The sequence below is a fragment of the Sminthopsis crassicaudata genome, chromosome 6 (assembly GCF_048593235.1).
Source record: "Sminthopsis crassicaudata isolate SCR6 chromosome 6, ASM4859323v1, whole genome shotgun sequence".
NCBI classification, from domain to species: Eukaryota; Metazoa; Chordata; class Mammalia; order Dasyuromorphia; family Dasyuridae; genus Sminthopsis; species Sminthopsis crassicaudata.
In genome coordinates, this window is record NC_133622.1 from 209,647,120 (window position 1) to 209,670,225 (window position 23,106).

At 36.1% G+C, this 23,106-nt stretch overlaps 1 protein-coding gene across 1 annotated transcript in view; it reads left to right on the forward strand.

Moving 5' to 3' along the window:
* Nucleotides 1-2,341: 2,341 nt before the first annotated feature.
* The window catches only part of ZDHHC13 (zDHHC palmitoyltransferase 13), a 57,248-nt gene continuing 36,483 nt past the window's right edge, over nucleotides 2,342-23,106 (forward strand). The window contains exons 1-4 of the mRNA XM_074276165.1: nucleotides 2,342-2,477; nucleotides 16,896-17,044; nucleotides 19,120-19,242; nucleotides 20,993-21,070. Of these exons, the coding sequence (XP_074132266.1) occupies nucleotides 2,451-2,477; nucleotides 16,896-17,044; nucleotides 19,120-19,242; nucleotides 20,993-21,070 (377 nt within the window). The 5' untranslated portion in view covers nucleotides 2,342-2,450. The remainder of the gene's footprint in view (nucleotides 2,478-16,895; nucleotides 17,045-19,119; nucleotides 19,243-20,992; nucleotides 21,071-23,106) is intronic.

Below are 23,106 nucleotides of genomic sequence, written 5' to 3' on the forward strand. Positions count from 1 at the left end.
TTCTGACAGGTCCTAGTTTTTCTAGTATGCCAGCATGTAATCCAGGTGATGACTGTTCTAATTTCAACAGGAAGTGAATAGTTTGGAATCACTCATCCTCTGAGTGTAATTCATTAGATTCTGGATATTCCAGTAAATTCAGTTCAGGAAACAGTCAATTTTCAGGCGTCTCCAAAAATGAGGAAGGCAATAAGTTCAAGTCGATTCAACTCCAACAATATTTCTTATTACCAAAGGAATAGCTATGACAAATTTACTAACTGCCTACTCACACAGCAGTTATTAGTCAAGTGTGAATGAAATTTCTTTCTAAAGCAAGACCCTAGTATCTGAGGTCATTATCAGGAAAGGGTGCTATGTGATACACTTTCATGAAAGTGTTACAGAAATCATGTAACTCACAGATTAGGGGGGGGTGTATGTGTGTGTGTGTGTGTGTGTGTGTGTGTGGTGTGTGTGTATGTGATGTGTGATGTGTGGTGTGTGTGTGTGTGTGTGGTGTGTGCTGTGTGTGTGTGTGTGTGGTGTGTGTGTGTGTGGTGTGTGTGTGTGTGGTGTGTGTGGTGTGTGTGGTGTGTGTGGTGTGTGTTTCTCCTCCGACCACACATCACTGTTTTATATATTTATTTTTTAATGTATAAAAAGCAAGCAACTTTTCGGAAGACTGGAATTCCCCAGTTCCTCTTATCAGATCTTGGAAGCCCTAGATGAACATTAAGTGACTATCACCAAGAACATCAAGTAAGTGTCGTTATGGTTCTTAAGTAGCTTATTGAGGGTTACCCATTGAAAGAAACTAAAGAAGCAAGAAATCACTCATGTGGGGATTAGGCTACATCAACTCCTGTATTTTGCTTACTCTCTAGGGCATAAGACGCGCTGTGAATGAATTTCTGAAAAGAAAATAAAACTGAAAAGTTTATCATGCTTGAGATACTTTGGAAATGTTAACTCTGCGGGAAAAGTGGGAGGGATATATTGGTCCTCAAACTTTTTAAACAGGGGGCCACTTCACTGTCCCTCAGACTGTGGGAGAGCGGGACTGTAGTAAAAACAAAAGCTCTCACTCTGTCTCCGCCCCTCAGCCCGTTTGCCGTAACCCGGCGGGCCGCACATAAGTCCTCAGCTGGCCGCAGTTTGAGAACCCCTGCTAGTGTTAGTGCCCTGAAGTAAAGTCTCTGGGGGGGAGGGGGGATGAAAATTGCCTCCAGCTAGCCTGTGATCTCCCCTCTCTTATTACTCCACCTCCACACACTTTCTCTTTGTGACGATCCTGCCTCCGAATCCCATCCCTTCAGATAAGCCCCTTTGACATACCTGCTATAAACCACCCATGGAGCTTGCTGCTGGGAACACGCAAAGACGAAACGATTCCCGTCCTCAGTCTACTGGCAGGGACTCGTATAGAATAAACAGGAACTAAACCTCTATTTTCATGGGTTCTTAAACTTTTTCCACTCCGAGAAATTTTCATTCAACCCGGGGTATATATGTTAATAGGTATACACAAACATTTACTGATAATAAATCACAATTTCGTGACTCCCACATTGTGACTCATCCCTTTTCAGCTCCCTGTTTAAAAAGCTTTGGTACAGGGAACTTCCAGGTGAGGAACTTCCCTTATATCAAGACAACCTGATTGCCTTTGAGTGTCTAGAATAATCACAGAAAGGGGATCATACAGTCAGTGTGTACCAAAGGCAGGATTTGAACCCGGGCTTATTTGTGTTCCCTGTAAAGTGCCTTTCAAATCTTAGAGCTTTATGCGCGTCATCATCAGTTGTGGTACGTGATCGATTCGGTCTCCTCGGCAGGCTCTGCTCTTTTAAAGCCATCGTGGTGTTGGGAGGGGGCCGGCTTCTCACCCCGCAGGGGAGGCAGGGGCTGGACACCGCCACCCTCGCAGCAGGAGACGCTTAATGACAGAGCAGACAGTAATAAATACTCATTAGGCATTTACTGTGGGCCAGGTATATATGAGCTGGATCCAACAACAATCTCCCTGTAGAAAGCAAAGGGGCAGAGATGATGGAGACGGCGAGCCGGAGCAGGGGACTTAGGTTCAGGCCTCAGTTTCCCCCTGGAGAAGGGGGAGTTGGAGCCGACCAGACGGACAGCCAGTCCTAGCACCTGCGGCCGCAGAGCAGCGCGGAGGATGACAGCGAGGATGCCAAGGGGGCGGGGCCCGCGGGGCCCGGTGTGCGCGCTGCGAGCACCTGGACAGCCCCGCGAGGGCGAGACCCCGCCCCTCGGAGCGGATTGGCCGGACCGCTCCCTGATTGGCGGGCGGCTCGGGGAGCAGGAAGCGGCCGGGGCGCTGACAGGGGCAGGAAGTGGGAGGCGGCGGCTCTCCGAGGAGAAGGAGGCGGAGGCGGCGGCGGAGGGACTGGGACGGAGCCGGGCCGCCCTCGGACTTTCCCGGTGCTCGGGGCCGCGTGGAGGAAGAGATGGACTGGTCCGGCCTGAACTCCCAGGTGAGAGCGGCGGCCGCGGCGGGGGCTTGAATCCGAGGCGGCCCGCGGAGCCCGGGGTCGGTGTGGCGATGCGCGGGGGACCCTGGGGACCTCGCTTCTCCGCATCCCTTACCTCTCCCCCTCCCTCCCCTCAGGTTGGGGGTGAGGGGTCGGAGAGAACTGACGCGGCGGGGCTGGGTTCGAATCCGCCGTCCTCGTTACCATGTCGCTTAACCCTTCTGGGCCTCAGTTTCCCCACCTGTAAAATGAGGTGGTCAGTTTAAGTGCGTTCCGAGGTCCCTTCCAGCGCTGCACCTGCCCCCCTCTGATGCTCTCTGTGAGTTCTTCAGAAAGCCACTTCTTTGGGTCTCCGTTTTCTCATCTGTAAATGAGCTGTTTCGGACCTCCAAAACCCTCTAAGATCTAGATCTGGGGTGCTCTAGCTTACCCCCCATTTTTTTTTGCAGAAAAATGGGGGCGGTGGAGGGACTTGTCCTGAGTCACAGAGTAGCGCTGTCACATGGTGGGGACGGGGAGCTGCAGGAGTGAGGGGGTCTGAGAAGGGGATGCTGAGGAAGTGCAGTCGGGTCAGTAAATGAGGAAGGGGCCGGAGTGGGAGGAGAGCGGGGCTGTGAGGGGGGGGGGGGGGAGAAAGACTAAGGAGTTTCAGGGCAATAGGGGTGCCGATTTCAGGGCTTCGTTAATAGAGTCATAGCGTTCACACTTCAGGAGGCAGATGATGGAGTATAGGTTGTAACTATATAGAGAGATCTTGGACAGTGGTCATCCAATCTGTTTTCCTCTTTTTACAGAAAGATGAAATAACTTATTCAGGGTCACAGTAAAAGTGGTGCATCATGGGAGAAAAGGGGAAATGGGGGTATGTGGAAAGGAGAATGAAAGGGAAGTGGTCGAGTAGATGGTAGAGAAAGAAAGAGAAGGGGATACGGGAAGGAATGAAGAGGAAACAAAACAATAAGAGAAAAGGCAGCAGGGGCGGGCTTTATTAACTATTAATTTACTAAATTAACCTTGGAAGAAGAGTTGGAATAAGTTGTCCGTGCCCGGTCACAGAGGTAAAAACCAGCGGAGGTGGACTTTGACCCAAGTTGACTTGAACTGACTTCCTTCTGTTGCACCTGCTTTGGTCAGACCATATCTGAGATATCAGGACAAGAGCTGTTTTTCACTTTTTGGGGGAGGCCATTGACCAAGCGGGACATTGCAGAATAATGCCCGCAGAGTGGTCACTATGCTGTACAATGATCGCTTCCAAAAACCAACAATGTTTAATCCTCAGAAAAGTTGAGTGGAAGGAATAGCCTTTTTTTAAGTAGTCGAAGAGCTGTCAGATGGAAAAAACTAGATGTCTTATATGGACCCTGCAAGAACTAAATAAAATTAAAGTTGTAGAAAGGCAGATTCAGATTTGATAATAAAGAGGGTTTTTGTTTGTTTTCTTTTCTGTTCTTTTTTTATCACTTTGATGCTGCCCCAAAATGTAATGGGCTGTTTTGGGAAATAGTGAAGTCCTCATTGCTGAAAACAGTGAAATAGACCCTGAATGACTCTTTTTCAAAGTTGTAAAAGGAATTTTTATTCAAGTAGAAGTGTGATTAACTGAGCTCTGAGGTGCTTTGCAACTCTGAGTTTCTATGATTCTGATTGATAAAAAGAATGATATTAAAGAATGACTAAAAGCTTGATAGTAGTGGGATTGAAGGAGCTTGGAAAAACCTAGAGAAGGGACAGATAGAAAGCTTAGATAGGTAATTTAGAAAGGAAGACAAAAAAAATTGGGGGATGGAGGCAGATGAATGGGGAGGGAAGTAAAATGATGGGAAAGGAGGAGAATATTGAAGCAGGGAATGATTGGGGCGGCGAGCTAAAGTGATAGGTAAGCATTGGTTGAGAAAATCTGAGGGCCACAGTGTTCCTGGTTCTGCTCCCATGTACCAAGATGCCACTAAATAATACTTGGTTTTTTCCTTTTCCTTTAGACCTGGTAGAAATGGAAGAAATGCTGACCCTTCCTTGGGGGTTGGGCTGAGTGGGAGGAAAAGATGAAAGGAGACAAGGCTTTCTTACAGGAGGTGTTTGGTTACACGCTCTTAGTGGACCAATTCACCTTGACCTTGAATCTTTTGAAATAGCTCTAATTGATTCCACTCCCCTGGGAGAGGCTATTTTTTCCTTCTACTTTGCTTTGGTTTGTTTTTTCCCAGTGCTGGTTTAGAGTTCTTTCACCTTTGCTTGTTTATTTGTCCTGTATCTCCTGTTTTCTTTTACCCCTTCTCAGGTAGTTATTTTGAAGATGGGTTCAGATGAGGAGAAAAAATACATGTAGGTAAATGCAAAGATGTGAATGTATCTACTATTTCAATCAGAGGAAACCAACCAACTAGTCCAGGTTTAGAGGCAGAGAAAGGGTTCTGCAAAGGAAATGTTCCATCTTCAAATGAAAGTTTGATGATAATGGTGATAACCCTCTTCCTTTAGATCTCTAGGATGCTGAGGAAATGTTATTCCTCTTCTTTTTTTTTATGAAAAGGTGTGAAAAAATTATTTTCTTTTTGTAATTACTTGGGAACTGGGAAGGGAGCCATGGAAACTCAGGCATGTAACTGTAGTTGTTTTGATCAAAACAGCATTGAATCTTTTAATAGCCTCTTAGGGCTTTTGGGAGTTTAGTTCTCTCAATCAAAGCAGATAGAAATGATGGTTCAGTGTTGAATTAATGCCCAGCATAACATAACCATATTTATCTACCTCTTAGAAGAATTCAGTTTGTGTTTTGACCATTCCATCTTTACTTAGTGAGAGAGAAGCTGGGTAGATTTACAACTCCAAGGACAGATCCATTTAATTCTAAATTATTTTTGTTATTGTAGTATATTGTATTTCTTTTTCTCTCCTTTGACAATATTATTTATTCAATTCAACTTATAAGCATTAGGACACTGTGCCTAATTACCATGACAGAAACAAAAGTTTTTTATCTTCAAACTCCTATATTCTGTTGAGAGAAATATGTACATAGACAATTAAATATAGAATACCTACTAAGTTATTTCTAGGGATAACACTTGGAAGAACAAAATAATAGGTTTTCTGAAGGAGAGGCCATTTGAGGTGAGCTTTGTATGATATTAAGGATTCTAAGAGGCATAAGTCAGGAGGGAGTATATTCTAAAGCTAGGGGACACAGCCTATCAAAAGAGGAAGATGGCAGAAGGATAGAATGCCAGGTATAGCAAACAGCAAACAAGATAGCTTTCCAGAATGTGGTGGGCCATCCACACAGGGACAGAGGCTCAAATCCATGAGGAATAGATCTGAGCCTGGAACAGTGGGCTAGAGTCACATTGTGAAGAAAGGCTTTAGGAGTGTAACTTATCCTGGAGGCAAGAGGAAATCACTAGAGCTGTTTGCTGGGGAGTGATAGGACCAGGACTGTACTTAGGGAGTATCACTTTGGCAATTATATGGAAGATAGTTTCTTTCTTGAGGTCCAGTACTGCGTCACCAACTAGCTCTTGGAGATTTTTAAGCTAGATGTTCCATGGACATGGATCTGCAAAATAGTCCAAAACAGAATACATAGCCTTCTCTTTAAAACCTCAACCAAATAGTTGTCTTTATGTCAAGGGTGTATTCACAGCTTTAGCATTATCTTTGATGCTTCCATTTTCCTTCACCTCAAATATCCATTCAATTAACACATTTTCACTTTTCTATCTCCATATTTCTTGATCTGACCTCTCCTCTCTACTCACTGGTATAATAGCCTAGTTGCTCTTCCTGCTTTAAACCTCTCACTTCTCCAATTCATCCTCCACACATTTGCTCTAAAATACAAGTAAGGCTATGTCTTTTCCCTGCTTAGTAAATTTCAGGAGCTATACATCATCTCTAAAATAAAATGTAAAATACAAATCTTCTGTTTGGCATTTGAAGTTTTTTACAATTTGAATTGTTGAGTTGGATGGATACAACTTTCCAGTGTTATTACCAACTTTCTTGCACTTTAAAAAACAGCCCTTCTTTCCATTTCTCACATAGAATATTTTATCAGCTATCACTGTTGCTTTTTATTGGTTCACCCCCATGCTTAAAACAAATCCTTCTTTACTCTACCTCTCAGAAAATTTCTTTCCTTTGAAAATCAGCTCAGATATCCCAATTGATATGAAGACTTCTTTGATTCCTTCCTATTGTCAGACTCCAAAAATTACTTTGTATTTATTTTGTATGTATCCTGCATATGCTTATTTATGTATATATATATATATATATATATATATATTGCATATTTATGTATATATTGTATGTCATCTCCCCAGTGAAAATGTGTAGTCCTTGAGTTGAGGGACTGTTTTGATTTGATTTTTGAATCTGTAGCCTCTGGCACTTGGTAAGTAATTAATCAATATACTGAAGAGAAAAAAATTTTTTGAGTCAGACAATCCAATTAAGAGGTTATCTTTATGTATTTAAATATTTTCCAATTAGATGTAAAAATTTTAATTAAAATTTTTCATTTTTAAAAATTTGAGTTTGAAATTCTTCCCTTCTGCCCCTCCCTCTGTTGAGAAGGCAAATGATTTGATATTGATTGTACACATGAGTTCATGTAAAATATATTTCCATATTAGCCAATGTTGCAAAAACAAAATAAAAGAACATAAAGAATATTTTTTAAAATTAGGTCTCAGTCAGCATTGAGTGTTCATTACTTCTCTCTCTGGAGGTGGGTAGCATCTTTCATTCTGGGTCCTTTGGATCATTGTCTTGATCAGAATAGCCAAGTCTTTCCCAATTCATATTTGTTACAGTATTGCTATTACTATGTGCACTCTTCTGATGATTCTGCTCACTTCACTTTGTATTTGTTCATGTAAGTCTCCCCAGGTTTTTCTGAAACTTTCCTGCTCGTCATTTTTTAGAGCACAGTAGTGTGCTATTACAATCATATACTACAACTTGTTCAGCCAATTCCAAGACAGACATCTCCTCAATTTCCAATGCTTTAAAAATGTTTGTACAAATAGTTCTTTTTTTTTCTTTTCTTTGATCTCTCTGTGCGGTAGAGACAGACCTACCTATGGTATTATTAGGTTAAAGGTATGCATAGTTTTATAGCCCTTTGGGGGAGAGTTGTTCTCTAGAATGGTTAGACTAGTTTACAACTCTACCAGCAGTGCCTTTGTCTCCATTTTTCCTCATCCCTTCCAGCATTGTCTTCCTTTTTGTCCTGTTAACCAATCTGAAGGGAGTAAGGTAATATCTCAGAGTTTAAAATCATTTGAACTATATGTCTAAATCATTCATCCATTTTGAACCTATCTTGGTATATTTATGAGATGTTGGTCTATGTCTAGTTTCTGCCAAACTGCTTTCCAGTTTTCCTGGGAATTTTTGTTAAATGGTGATTGCTAACCCCAAAATTTGGATCTTTAGGTTTATCAAATGCTAGATTAGTGTGATCTTTACTTCTTTACTGAATACCTAATCTATTCCATTGATTAAATACTCTATTTTTAAGCTAGTACTAGATGATTTTGATGTTTACCCCTTTGTAACATAGTTTGAAACCTGAAACTTTTAGACTACCTTCTTTCACATTTTTTTTCATTAAGTCATTTGATGAATTTTGTTGCCAGTTTTTCTAGCATTATAAAATAATTCTTTGGTAGTTTGATTGGTGTGGCACTAAATAAATAAATTAACACTGGGAGAATTTTCATTATTATTACATTGGCTCAGACTAAAGTATCCCCAAGTATTTAGATCTATCTTTACTTGTATGAAGCATGTTTTATAATTGTGTTCATATAATCCCTGGTCTCAAATAGTTTATACGGTCTGCAGTTATTTTAAATGGAATTTCTCTTACTTGGTTTTGTTAATATTATATAGAAATGCTGATGATTTATATGAGTTTATTTTGTATCCTACAACTTTGCTGAAATTGTTACTTGTTTCAATTAAGTTTTCAGTTCATTCTCTAAGTATACCATCATATGATCTGCAGAGTGATAGTTTTGTTTACTCATTCCCTATTTTATTCAATTTCTTTTTTTAATTGCTATAGATAGAAATTTTTTTAGAATATTGAATAATAGTGATAATATCCATTCTTTTTTCATTCTTAATCCTTTGGGAATGCTTCACAAGTTTATCATTTTAAGAAATCCTTCTTTAATTCCTGTACTTTTTAATGTTTTTGTTTTTATTTTTGCTGAAGCAATTGGGGTTAAATGACTTGCCCAGGGTCACAGCTTTCTAGTGTTTTTAAATAGGAATGGATATTGTATTTTGTCAAAAGCCTTTTATGTATCAATTGGTATATGATTTCTGTAGTTTTTATCATAGATATGGTCAATTATGCTAATGGTTTTCCTAATATTGAACCTGTCTTTTATTCCTGGTATAAATCACACTTGATCATAGTGTGTGATCTTTGTGACATATTGCTGTAAGCTCTTTGCTAGTATTTTACTTAAAATTTATGTGTTGCTATTCATTAGGGAATTTGGCCTATAGTTTCTTTCTTTGTATTTGCTGCTCTGGTTTAAGTATCGAAACTAAATTTTGTCATAAAAAGAAGTTTATAAGACTTCCTTTCCTAGTTTTTCAAATAATTTATATGATATTGGGATTAATTGTTCCTTAAATGTTTGATATAATTAACTTGTGAATCCATCTGGTACTAAAGATTTTTTCTTAGAGTGTTCATTGATGAGTTGTTTAATTTCCTCCCCCCCCCCCCCAAGATAGGGTTATTTAAATATCCTAATTTCCTTTTATGCTAATCTGGACAATTTTTATTTTTGTAAATATTCATCCATTTTACCAAGTTTATCAGTTTTGCTCGAATAACATTAGCCAAAATAGTTCCTAATAATTGCTTTAATTGCATTTTCATGGTGGTATATTCACCTGCAAGAAATTTGGTTTTCCTCTATCTTTTTAAAAATAAACTAACTAATAGTTTATCTTTTATTGTGGATTTCCCCCCCCCCCCAATTAAAAAAAACAGCTCCTAGTTTCATTTATAAGTTGAGTTGTTTTTTTTTTTATTAATATCGCCTTTGATTTTTCAAGATTTCCATTCTGATTTTTAATTGAAGATTTGAAATTGGTTCTTTTCTGGTTGTTGTTGTTGTTGTTGTTGTTTTTAGTTGCATGCCCAATTCATTACTCTTTTCTTGCTTTCTATTAACATACCCATTTAGAGATAAACATTTTCCCCAACTACTACTTTGGCTACAATCCACAGCTTTTAGAATGTTGTCCCTTTGTTGCCATTTTCTTTAATGAAATTATTGATTATTTCTATGATTATAGAATTATTCTTTAGGATTATATTTAGTTACCAATAAGCTTTTAATCTGTTTTCTACAGCTCTTTATTAAATGAAATTTTTATTGCATTATAGTATAAAGAGGATACATCTAATATTTATGCTTTTCTGTATTTGATTGTTTTTTCTTTTTTTTTTTTTTTTCCTTTTTTGAGGCTGGGGTTAAGTGACTTGCCCAGGGTCACACAGCTAGGAAGTGTTAAGTGTCTGAGATCACATTTGAACTCGGGTCCTCCTTAATTCAAGGCTGGTGCTCTTTCCACTTCGCCACCTAGCTGCCCCTTCCTGTATTTGATTGTGAGGCCTTTTACCCTAAACAAAGATGCCGTGGACAGCTTTTTTTTTTTTTTTTTTTTTTTAAGGCATACTTCTTTCTGTTCCCAGTCATTTTTCTCCAGAGGTCTGTCATATCTGACTTTTCTACATTTCTATTCATATCCTCCAACTCTTTGTTATTTATTTTATAGTTAGATTCATATAGTTTTAAGAGGGAAAATTAAGATTCCCCACTAACATAATTTTTCTCTTTCCTCTTGTAATTCATTTGCCTTTTCCTTTAAAAATTTGGATGCCTTGCCATTTGGTGCATATATGTTTAGTACTGATATTACTTTGTTGTCTATGGTTTCGTATCCTTACCAACGTTTATCATTTCTCTTTTTTTCTATATTAGTCCATCTGAAAGGTATGAGGTATTATCCCAGAATTTTTAAATTAATTTGCATTTCTTTAATCAATAGGGATTATTATGTATAACATTTTTTTCTTATGACTATAGTTAACTTTGATTTCTTTTTTCTGAAAACTGCCTGTTTACATCCCTTGACCATTTATCAACTAGGGAATGGCTTTTATTTTTATAAATTTGGCTTATTTCCTTATATATTTGAGAAATGAGGCATTTATCATATACTCTTGGTGCAATTCCCCTACTCCCACCCTGTCCTCAGTTTCCTGTTTTCCTTCTAATTTTGGCTAGTTTTTTTTATACAAAACTTTAAAAATTCATGTAATCAAAATTGCCGGTTTTACTTCCTGTAATCCCCTTTATCTCCTATTTAGATATAAACTCTTCCCTTGTCCATAGATGTGACAGGTACATTTTCCCATTTTCCCCTTAATTTACTTGTGATATCACCTTATGTGTCTATATCACTTTCCATTTGACCTTATTTTCATATAGTATGAGATGTTGGTCTATGCCTAGTTTCAACCAAGCTGCTTTCTAGTTTTCCCAGCAATTTTTGTCAGATAGTGAGTGACTCCCTGTCCCAAAATCTTGGATCTTTGGGTTTATTAAACACTAGATTATTGTGGTTATTTGTTACTGTGTATTGTGTACCTATTCCACTGATCTATCACCACTCTATTTCTTAACTAGTACATTGGTTTGCTGATTCCCACTTTGCCATACAGTTTGAGCTATGGTACTGCTAAGCCATCTTCTTTCATGTTTTCTCCCTCCTCTCCACTTTGATATTCTTGACCTTTAATTCTTCCAGACTGCTTATCTCTTTTAATTAGGCCTATTTTTGCTTTTACTTTGTCTGAGATCATGATCGATACCCCTGCTTTTTTTAACTTTAGCTGAAGCTATTATAATAAATTCTGATTTACCCTTCTACTCCCCCCCTTTTTAAATTCTGTGGTTTAAGTATGTTTCTTATAAAGAACATATTGATGGATTCTCATTTCTAATCCCTTGTGTAATTCATTTTTATTTTATGGCTGAGCTCATCATATTCACATTCATAGTTATTATTATTTTTACTTGTGCATTTTCCTTCATTCTATTTTCTTCTGTTTCTCTTCTTTTTAACCTGGCCCTCCTCTAAGGTCTGAGTTGCTTCTGACCACTGCCTTCTTTTATCTGCCCGACTTTTATCATTACTACCAACATCCCCTTTCTTTTTACCCTAGTCCCCTTCTATTTCCCTATTGGGTAAGATAGATATCTATTATTAATTGTGTATGTGTATACACATAAACACACGGACACATGTACTTTTTCCCCCTTTTATCAAACATTGAGGTACAAACATTGTTTGCTCTGCCCCCCACCATTTTTCATTCCAGTTTTTCTTTTGTATTTCTTTTATGTGAGATAATGTTTCCCATTCTTCTTCTCCCTTCTTCCTTCTCCCAGGACATCCATCTTTCTCATTTATCTTTTTTTTAAATGTCATCCTAACATAATTGACTAACTCCTATACTCTCTTTCTATGTAGAATTCATTTGTATGCCTAATATTGATAAGATTTTTAGAAGGTACATGTATTATCTTCCTAAATAGAAAGGTTTAGCCATATTGAGTCTCTTTTTATTTCTTTTTCATGCTTACTTTTTTATCGAATTTTTTTTAGCTTCTCCCCTCCTAATTAGGAATATTTGAAAGTCTCCTATTTCATTTTATATTCATTTTTTCCCTTGAAGGAATGTACTCAGTTTTGCTAGCTAGGTTATTCTTGCATTGTAATCCCAGCTCCTTTGCCTTCTAAATATCGTATTTGTTCCTCTGTTCCTTTAATATGATAACTGCTAAATTCTTCTTTGTCAATAAAAACTTTCCTAACCCCCCCTTTGATCTGATATAAAACTTTTTATTTATTAGCTCTCTAACTATATTTGTCTTTCAGTAGAATTTTTTCTTAGAATTCCTGAGTCATATGATCTCAGAATTGAAAAGCACCTTGAAATTTAGGGCAGTCTTTACCTGTACAACAGGTTGCCTTATACAGCATTCTGACCAGTATTCATCCACTTTCTTCTTATAGAGCTCCAGTAATGGGATACTGGTCTGTTTCATACTTGGCGTGAAGCTCTGCCCAATGTTCTAATATTAAGAGAATTTACACTGCCCAGTCTGTGGAAATCATTCTACACTGCCTATCACCGATCATAGAATGTCCTCTTAAAGTTTTAAACTTTCTGGTAGAAAGAGTTTTGCAGATCTCTAACAGATTTTAGTTATCCTGCAACATTCAGTTGTATTAAAGATACTCTTAACAGTGAAAAATGATAGAAGGCATTGTGCTTATCCTTAAGTAGCCCATCAGTATAGGAGAGGCAAGACATGAATGTTTGAAGAAACTGGAGAGTAATTGTAAAGCATTCATTAACAAGAGAGTGATTTGCAGGTAGTGTTCTGATATGGACTTGGACTCATTTTTTTCCTATAGTGAGAATGAAAGATCATTTGTTTTCACCAAAGACTTTTATATGACTATTCTTGGTCAAATGTTAACCTCATCAGAAGTTGTCTGTCTCCTTCCATACTTGTGATTAGGAATGAGGTTTTTGTGGCAAAAATATTTCTTATAAAGCCCAAAAGAGACATATCTTTACCTAACAATTTAAGGTTTCATTTTTCTGTGTTTCAATGAGGATATGTCATGTGCGAATACAGTATAAATATTAACTAAGTCCAATAATTACAATGCAGCATCAAGTGTGGTAAGAGCACGAGAAAAATGCAAAGTGTTGTTCAAGGTCCCTGGAAGGAAAAATTTATTTATGACTGAAAGGATCAGGCAAAGATTTGAGCTAGAGCTTGAAAGATGGAGAGAATAACTACAGGGGACATTTATGTAGTATTGTAAAGTTTGCAAAGCACTCCTCATATAATATTTCATTTGATGCTCATGCCAGAACTGTGAGGAAGGTGCTACAGGTGTTATTATCTCCATTTTACAGATGAGGTTCAGATAAGGTCAATGACTTGCCTATTGTCACAAAACTTTTGATCTTCAGAGACAAGGTATATACCCAGGTCTCTCATGACTCCAAAGTCCAGCACTCTTTCCACTGTACCACACTGCATTGTCAAATTTCAGTGATAGAGGTCGGTGGATACTGGAGGTGTGCTATTCCAGGTATGTTTGATCAAAGGATATCCTAGAATAAAGGATGATTAGAAGTCCAATGTAATGTATTTGGAAGGGAGTAGTAGGAAATAAAGATGAAAAAGAAGATAGCAAACTGATGGAATTTGAATACTAAGCTAAGGAATTTTAATTTAATTTAGTAGTAAGGACTTATTGAAGGATTTTGAGCAGTGAAATAATGGCATCAGACTTATCCAATGGAACAGTCATTTTGACTACATGAAGAATGAATTCATTAGAGATAGAAGGTGGGAAGATCATTTATGTGTTGTAATTGCCCAGATACACAGGTCTCTACTGGAATGGCAACAGTGGTTTAAAAAAGAAAAAGATTCAGATTTCAGGGGTGGAATTGATAAGATCTGGTAAATAATTGGGTATGGAAATTAAGAGAAAGAGAAGATTCAAGGGTAACATTGAAGCTTTAGTAAATAGAGGTACCATTCACTCAATCCTTGAAATTTGTTTTACCTGGATATGCCATCTTATCTCTACCTTTTAACACTTATCTGCCAGTTCACAGGTCATTTTTCCTTTCTCAAAGAGGTTGGTATCTGACTCTCAGTATTTCTTTCCATCTGAACTTGTTCACTTATAATTATGCACTGTGATATACATTTGATGTTTCCTTTCTTCTCAACTCCCATTTTCTATACCTCAGGCATACCCAGGAATGGTCACACCCTTGATCTCACCTTCATTTATAAGTTCCAGTTTCATGATAAAGAATTCTGCAATCCTGTATCTGACCACAACTTCTGATTCTTCCATCACTCTCTGTTCTTCATTCTTTGTCCTTACTATAATCCCTTATCCCTCCAGAACTCAATGCTCTCCCAAATTATCAGTCCTACTCTAACTTCGTTTAGTTCAAATGGTTCAGCTATACACTAACATTGCTCTTATATTCCTTATTCCATTTTATTATTGCTGCTCTTGCTTTGACAAATTCCTCTTGACAATTGTCCTTACTATCTGCTTCCTCCATTTTAACTCAAGTAAATGCTGGTTACAGGATATACTACAAATTGATTTTATCTAATCTCTTCCAGGCCCTCCCTATCAAAAGGCACTTTTTACACTTCCTTAGTTGATTCAGTGTAGCACTAATCACAAAGACTATCCTAAATCTCCTGTTAACCCCTTTTACCTTTTCTTCTTTGCAGAAGGTCCTGCTTCATATTTTACTGAGAAAACAAAGACTATCTGCGATAGCCTCACATTTCTCCTCTTTTGTACATCTCAGAGCTTTTTGACAGGATTTCACACTGTCTCTTTTACTAGAGTCTCTGGTGAAGATATAGTTCTCCTCCCCAAAACCAGTCCCTACAATTAATATTTTTTATTTCATTCCCTTTCTATCTCATAACAGATTGCTCTAACATCCTTTTCACCAATCTACTCATCTTATCTACTGACTTTTTCCTTGTTGTTTACAAACATACCTAGATATTGCCCATCCTTAAAATAACTTCACTTGACCCTCCTATCCTTCCTGTTATTCTATAGCTCCACTATTCCTTTTATAGCCCAATTCCTATAAAAAGCCATTTTACTTATTGCTTCTGTTTCCTCTCCTTTCACTGCTTAACACCTTGAAGTTTTGTTTTTAACCTCATCACTGAAATCAATTTGCTTTCATCAAAATTACTGATAAACTCTTAATTACCACATTCTTCTCATTTCTTAACATTTTCTTAACATATTTAACATTTGACATAATTTATCACCCTATATTTCTGGATGTTCTTTCCCAGCTTTTTATGACATTTCTGTCTTTTGCTTCTCCAAGCACCTTTCTAGCCAATCTGCAAGTCTTCCCACTGGAGCGTGGTGCAAGATAGAGTAACAGATTCAAAAAAGAGAACTCAACAAAATGATCAGGGCAGGGTGATGATGGAAGTTCAAATAGAAGAAGTGGTATCAGATATAAGCATCAAAAAAGCTGGCAGACAGAGATGAAGGGGGGAAATATTCTAGGAATGGAAACAGCTTGCATAAATGTATATACATAGGAAGAGATATAATTTAAAGTAATATCTCTGAGATTCTCCAGGTTTTCATTAGAATAATGCCCAAATCTTAAAGTCAAAGATTCAACATTAAAGACTTACAGACTCAATAAAAAGTAATGCTAGTTGTATGTTATCAAACTTGGGAACTTTAGTAACCACTAGACTTTAAATCCATACCCAATGGAAATATCTCTGAATATTTTATTGGTTATACTATTGAGAATTTCTTTGATGTAGCTGAAAGGTTCAGAGAATCAAAATAGAGTAGCATTTTAAGATCCTATGTAACCCTTTCTTTTCCTTCTTTCCCCCATCCTCTAGCACCACAGACTTTCCCTTTAGGATCTTAGGATGGTATCTGTTTGTAAGATAATATCTAGGTTTTATTTATATATACAGATTTGGATGCCCTATTTGAAAGAAGGAAACATTAAAGCATCCTAAATCTTTACCTAACCTGTAAAGGAGGACTCATTTTTCACATAATGTTCATCCTCTCCAGAGAATTAATTGATCAACTCTAGTTTGGGATAATTGCATATTCAGATAATAGGAATTAAAAAGTGACATTTAAGTCCATAGTACCAACCACCAGCTATTCTAATGAAATTATTGATGAGTAGCAAAAATTAACTAGCTTGATTATTCATCTTCTTTCCCCTATGCTATTGTATCAATGAACCTAAATGTCATACAGCAGAAAAGAAAAAGGACAATAAGGGACATAGATAATCTGTAAATTGGTTTAGAAAAAAAAATTGTCTTCAATTGTCTTTTTCTTAATGAACAAACTAACCATTCTATATCATTAGAAGTCTCTGTAGTGTTGCTACCAAAGGCTATCATATTCAACAAATCTAAGACTACTCTAAAGATTTTTAAATTCAGAACCATTAGCATAATTTTGTAATTATTTACACAAGTTATGGTTTTATAATAATGAATGAAAAAGTATTTAATAAGCACTTATTGTGTGTCAGTCATGGGGACTGTTGGCAGAATTAAGAAATATGAAGGATACATTCCCCAGGATACATGTCTAATACTTCAAAATGCTAACTAGTTGAGTAACATAGTTATCATGTTTGTTTGCTCAATTGATTATTGTGATTATTTGTGATTATATCACAAAGAAAATGATGATTTTATAACTTTTTGCATTGTAAATCTTCAGTGCAGGAATCACAGTCATGGCTCCCATTGGTCTTCAGGATTTGGCCATCGAAATATCTCTGTACAGGAAAACAGAGAACCAGCAAAGGAAAAAGAAGCTTTGCCTCTTATAGAGGACTCAAGTAACTGTGACATTGTGAAAGCTACCCAGTAAGTCCTCTATGATCATATGTTCTTGGGATAAATTTTATTGATATCCTAATATATATGCTATGCTGCCTAGTCCAATTCAAAACATTATTTTGCTGTTATCCTTTATGAAGGATAAAAATAACATTCAAGAAAATATAAAAGAAGGCTGCATTTAAAACAACAAAGAACATTTAGTATTTGGGAATTCATTTATTTGGATATTCACCCAAATTTTAAAAAGTTGACCCTAATCTTAATAACAATGATGCTAATTATACCAACAAATAGCTTTGCATGTTGTAAGTATTCAATCAACACTTGTTGATTGATCTAAAAAGTTTAAGGTACATTTAATATTCATTTATAGGACAAATCAACAAATTGGAAATGATAGTACTAAATAAGTTAATTTGTATATTGAATGTGCTATCAATCAAAGAAAGTAATAATGCATTTCTTTATATGAATGAATTAAATGCTAATGGAAATTTATAAGGAAAAAAGATAAATTGATGGAAGTGGTTATCAAAAAATTTTTCTGGTATTAAACACAAATTAAAAATGAGTGAAATGAATATAGAGTTCAGATATAGAACTAAATAGGTCTGGGAAAATTGGAGAATAGTCTCAACCATAGAACCCTGTCAGAGTCTCTCTGCAACATTATCCAACTGGTCTCTGTCAATCCTTGAGGATTATAGATTTAATTCGGTGCCAGGTGTCTCAGATAACAGGTAGTAGGGCCATAGAGCTTTCAGGAGGAAAGAATTAGCAGTAAAGCAGCACACTTAAAGTAAGGGCACATAGAAAAATTGGCAAAATAAAGACGGGAAAAGTTGACTGAGAAAAATAAATAATTAAGGACGAGAACTCTTTCAGTGTACTTGACTACAAAGGAAATTGTGTAAAAATCTCCTGAAAGTGGTGTTGGATAAAGATTTGGAAAAGCCATTAGGATGATAATATTATAACTCCAGAGTGGTTCAGAAGAGCAGTCAAAGACTTAAGGAAAAATATCACAGAATCATAAAACTTGAGAATTATGAGGAATCTCAATGGTCATGTCCAATCCATGTGAAAAGAAGCTCTATTATTACATAACCAAAATCAGTTTTCTGGTCTCAACTGGAAGACTTCCAAGTTGGAAAAACCCATTACTTCTTTAGGCAATGCATAATATTTTTAGACAGCTTTACTTGTTGAAAAGTTTTACCTTGGTAGTGAGTCTGAAATTGTTTCTTAACAGATTTGTGATAGGTAGTCTTCATGTATGGTTGTGACCAAAAAAATTGATTGCTTGATTACTAGCCTTTTGGTAATTGTCTTCCAGGCCTTGCATTCCACCAGCACAACCTTTGATCACAGGATCACAGTACTAGAAGAGACCCCAAGTCCATCCAATTTAACTAGCACCTGGTCAAAAATCTCTTCCACTATATTCCTGACAAGTGATCATTCAGCTGCTTTCCAAAGATCCCTCCCTCACTACCTAAGACATCCTATTCCACCCAGGAAAGCGTTGGTTGTTAGGCAATTTCTCCTTTCTGCAAGCTGAAACTTGCAAGCCCCACCTGCTGCTCTGCTCTCTATGATTTAGCTAGAGCATTTTTTCCCTATTCCACATCCCAATCTCCCAGGCACTCCAATAGCTATCTAGAGATATTAAAGTAGAACTTTAATAAAAGATTTAAAACTAACTAATTATAGGAAAAAACAGAAGGTTTTTTTTTAGCAAAATTCATAAAGTTGTTTAAATGATGGAGAATGGAGTCTTGTTGTATACCATTATCCATTTTCTATTCTTCATTCTTCTTATCACATAAAATCATAGACAGTTTCTGATTAACTCTGACTAGAGGATTTGCTAACCTAGCATTATTTGTTCTGAATCAGTAAATCAACATAAACTTCATATTAGAACTCATCATCTTGTGCTATTCAAAATTGTCATCTTACCTTGATTTATAATTGCCACAATTTTCAACTATAATATAAACTAATAAGAATACAAACCTTTTAAAAGGAGACATTTTAGTATTTGAATGTTTTTAAATAATTCTCAATGGCATAGATTTTAATATTTCTTATTTTAGATATGGGATTTTTGAGCGCTGCAAGGAATTGATAGAAGCTGGATATGATGTCAGACAACCAGACAAAGAAAATGTGTCTCTTTTACACTGGGCTGCTATAAACAACAGACTGGATCTTGTAAAGTAAGACTGGCCAACTGTGTTTATAAATGACTCTGTTTCTTTATTGGTGATTATTTTTCTTTTCAATTTTCTGTTTTCCTTACGTAAATTTTCTCTCCTTTTTTTTTTGAAGCATAAATTTGAATGATAACTCATTTTTAATTCTCTTTGAATGACTTTATGCCTTAGAAATTTTCATGTCTTTACCATAATTTCTTTGAAAATGTGAATTTAACAGATTGTTAATCAAATCAATATGAATACAAAGACAAAATTTGAGTACAAAAATGTTAAATCTTTAAAGAAAAGGGGGAGGCAGAATGATTTTCATGATAAATTGAAAACTTCAGACTCTTTTAGTTGTGATCTTACAATGTTTTACATTTGGGAGGTATGATCAGAAGGTGATTTGGAGAATTTTGAGCTGCCCTTTAAATAAAATTTTAAAAATATACATACCTACAATCCTTTTTATTTCTTTAATGTACATATTTTCTATCCTGGCATTCACCAATATAAGTTTAGGATAAGTTCTCAGAATAGCTACCCAATTAAAATATTAAGTAATTTTTTTCAAAAAAATTGTTATTCCTATCACATATACATCTTACTTTTGAATAAGTGTCTGGAAATGACTATGTGCTTTTATTGTTTTTTAAAATTTATATTATTTATTATTACCCTCACCTTTTATATCCAAATAGTTGTCTTTTCTACCAATATAATGACTTTTATAACTTTTTTCTCTACATTCATAACACATTTATCTACATCAGTTTTTTATCACCTTTTATCAGATTATTGTAATAGTAGCTTATTACTCTCCACGTTTCCAGTCTTTTACCTTTCCAACCAATCTCCACATGGTTGTATTCTACAATATAGTTCTGATTGTCCTCCCATTTAAAAAAAAAAGTCCAGTCTATTCTAAGGATTCTTTTTTTTGTTCCCAGGGGGAACTGGCAATGACATTTCAAGCTCTTTACAATCTGATTCCAGCCAGATTCCAGGCTTACTGTACAGTACTCTCCTTTACCCACTTCTAATCACCACCAAAGCTACTTCCTATTCTGCACATCATATTCTGTGAGGTGTAATAACAAAGTAATGTAAATAATAAAGTAATGTTACATTAAAAATAAATCACTCTTACTTTAATAAACTATCATGTAAAACCTCAAATTTATTTCAGAAAGACTTATTTGATCTAATTTTAAGAAAAGATTTTTTTATAATTTGCTTCCAGATAAGAGTACTCAAAACTTTTCTGAAAGACTTTCCAGCTTTGTCCAACTTTAAAAGCAGCATAACTGAGAAATCGAATTCACTATTAAAACTGATATCTTTTTTGTTCTGTTACCATGTTAAGATTACATCATGTGTGACCTAATACATATAATTAAATGTTTTAGGATGAAACTTTGAAGGTTGATGAGTGAGAATGTGCAGAAAACATTATTCAGATATATAGGAGAAAAGTTATAACTGAAGATTAATTATAACCAAGGTCATTAGTTATTAGCCAAGAACATTTGATTAAGAGTAGGCATAAGATACTAGGAAGAATCTTTTTCAGACTTCCATAGAACTGAAAATGTATTTTCTGGCTCATCATCTGTGAGGACTACAGTATCTTCTCAACTCTTATGTTAGCCGATCTTCTCTTGAACAAATAGTATCTATGTTTCCTAGTGTTTATTATAAATCTAATTAGTATAATATCTCTTCTTATGAATTTTAAGTTTTAATCGATTTGTGTTTTCCTGCACAGGTTTTATATTTCAAAAGGTGCTGTTGTAGATCAGTTGGGTGGGGACTTAAATTCAACACCACTTCACTGGGCCATCAGGTAAGAGTTTTCTAATGGTGATCTCAGACTTAGATTGTTTTTTAAGCTTTGCAAACTCTTTGCTCACAACAAATTTGTGAGTTGAGAATTGCAAATCTTATCTTTATCTTATAGTTGAAGACCTTTAGGCTCAGAAAGGTGAAGTTCTTCCCTAGGGTTGCCCACTGAGCTGTAATTGTTGAGATCTGAACCCAGGTTCCACAAAACCATGCTGCCTCAGTTACAGAACTCTATCCAAGAATCTATTCATGATTTTTTTTCACATTATCCTTAAGTTCTTTTGGAAATACTGGTTCCTCTGTTATAATGTAGTGTTCAGTTATGATTCTGACTCAATTGCATGTTATTAAACTTTGTTTCCATAATTAATATCAAAGTTTTGAATAATTAATCATGATACCTGGATTCAGTTCTTGCCTCTGATACATACTCTTTATGTCAGCCTGGGTTTGTCATTATCTTAAATGTCTTAATATGTTAAGCAATTATCTTAGACAGTCTTGCATTGGGGAAGCTTTCTCCTCAGAGTTTCCTATACCAGTGAGAACCTTGGAGTAGCTCCTATCCTTATAATGAATCATATAGATGAACTGCTATGGGCCTCACTCAGAGTAGTCACAGAATGTATGTCCATTTGAAAACTTTAATCAGTGGATTCAAAAACACAGTTTGGTCTACAAATCAGACTTGAGGCTTATGGTATTTATTAATAGTAGACTAAATTTGTCCCAAATGGTTCAGCTGTATTGATACTTATCAAAGAACAAATAGGCCAATATAAAATGCCAAAAGTTAAAGTAGAGTCCACTGGTACCTGTCCAGTACTATTCTATCATTTAAAAGTCACTCTTCTGCCCTTTTTGGTTTCCTTTTACTATCTTATTATCCATGAAAGATGACCTTTAAATCCATTTGAAGCCAAAGTAGTATATTGTATTTTTTTTTCCCATTTCAAAGAATTTGAAAACATTGGGTTAGATATATGTAGCATCTGCATATATGTGCAAGGAGTGGCCAGCATTGGCAAATCTCAGCTCCTTTCTTTCTGCTGGGCTGTTAAGCGTCTGGTTCATCAAGTGTGAGGGCCACAGGTCAGAAGTGTTACTTCTCAAGTCTGTTATGTTAATAGATCTTCTGAAGACTTTGTGTTTGCTTCATTGTGACATGCAAATGATCTCAGCTTCTCAAAGGTCACATGGGCAGAGCATAAGTTCTCTTTCCGTGTTTAAGAGTTTTTGAAGTATGAATGTGAGAAGAAGAAACTGTGGTCTGCCACTTGTGAATTTGTTGCTGTTGTTATTCATTAGTTTTTAAATCCCATCTAACTCTTTGTGTTCCTATTTGGGATTTTCTTGGCAAAGATACTGGAATGGTTTGCCATTTCCCTTTCTAGCTCATTTTACAGGTGAAGAAATAGAGACAGACAGGGTTAAGTGACTTAATTAGGGTCACAGCTAGTAAGTGTCTGAGGCTAGATTTGAATTTAGGAAGATGCATTGGGCCCAGCACTCTACATTCATCCAGCTTCCTCACTCATGAATTAGTCAGGGTTAAATTTAGAGACCTTATCACCAGATTGATTACAGGGTAATAAATTTTTTGTCAATGGAAACTCTTGAAGAAAATCTACTGAATCAAAGTTGCAATTTATATGATTTGAAGGTGTACTGACATAGGTCATTGAAAGCAATGGCCTTTGAGCCAATGAAATATATCAACATTTAGAACTACCTTCTTTTTAAGCGTTTTTATTACAAAACAGGCTCATTTTAATCTAAAGAAGCTCCAAGCTTGAAATAGAAAGAAGTTGGCAAAAAGACTGAGTCAGAAAATAATTCCCATTCACATACTTAACCTACACTGATAAAATATTGTACATATTCTTGAAAAATAATATGTCTTACAATGTTGCTGTCTGTTAAATTAAAACATCTATTCAGCCAGTACTTAAATAATATTTTTCATTTGGAAAATAGGTATAGTGAAGTATAAGAAATAATTTCACTGATAGTTGTTGACATAAATCATTTTTCTGT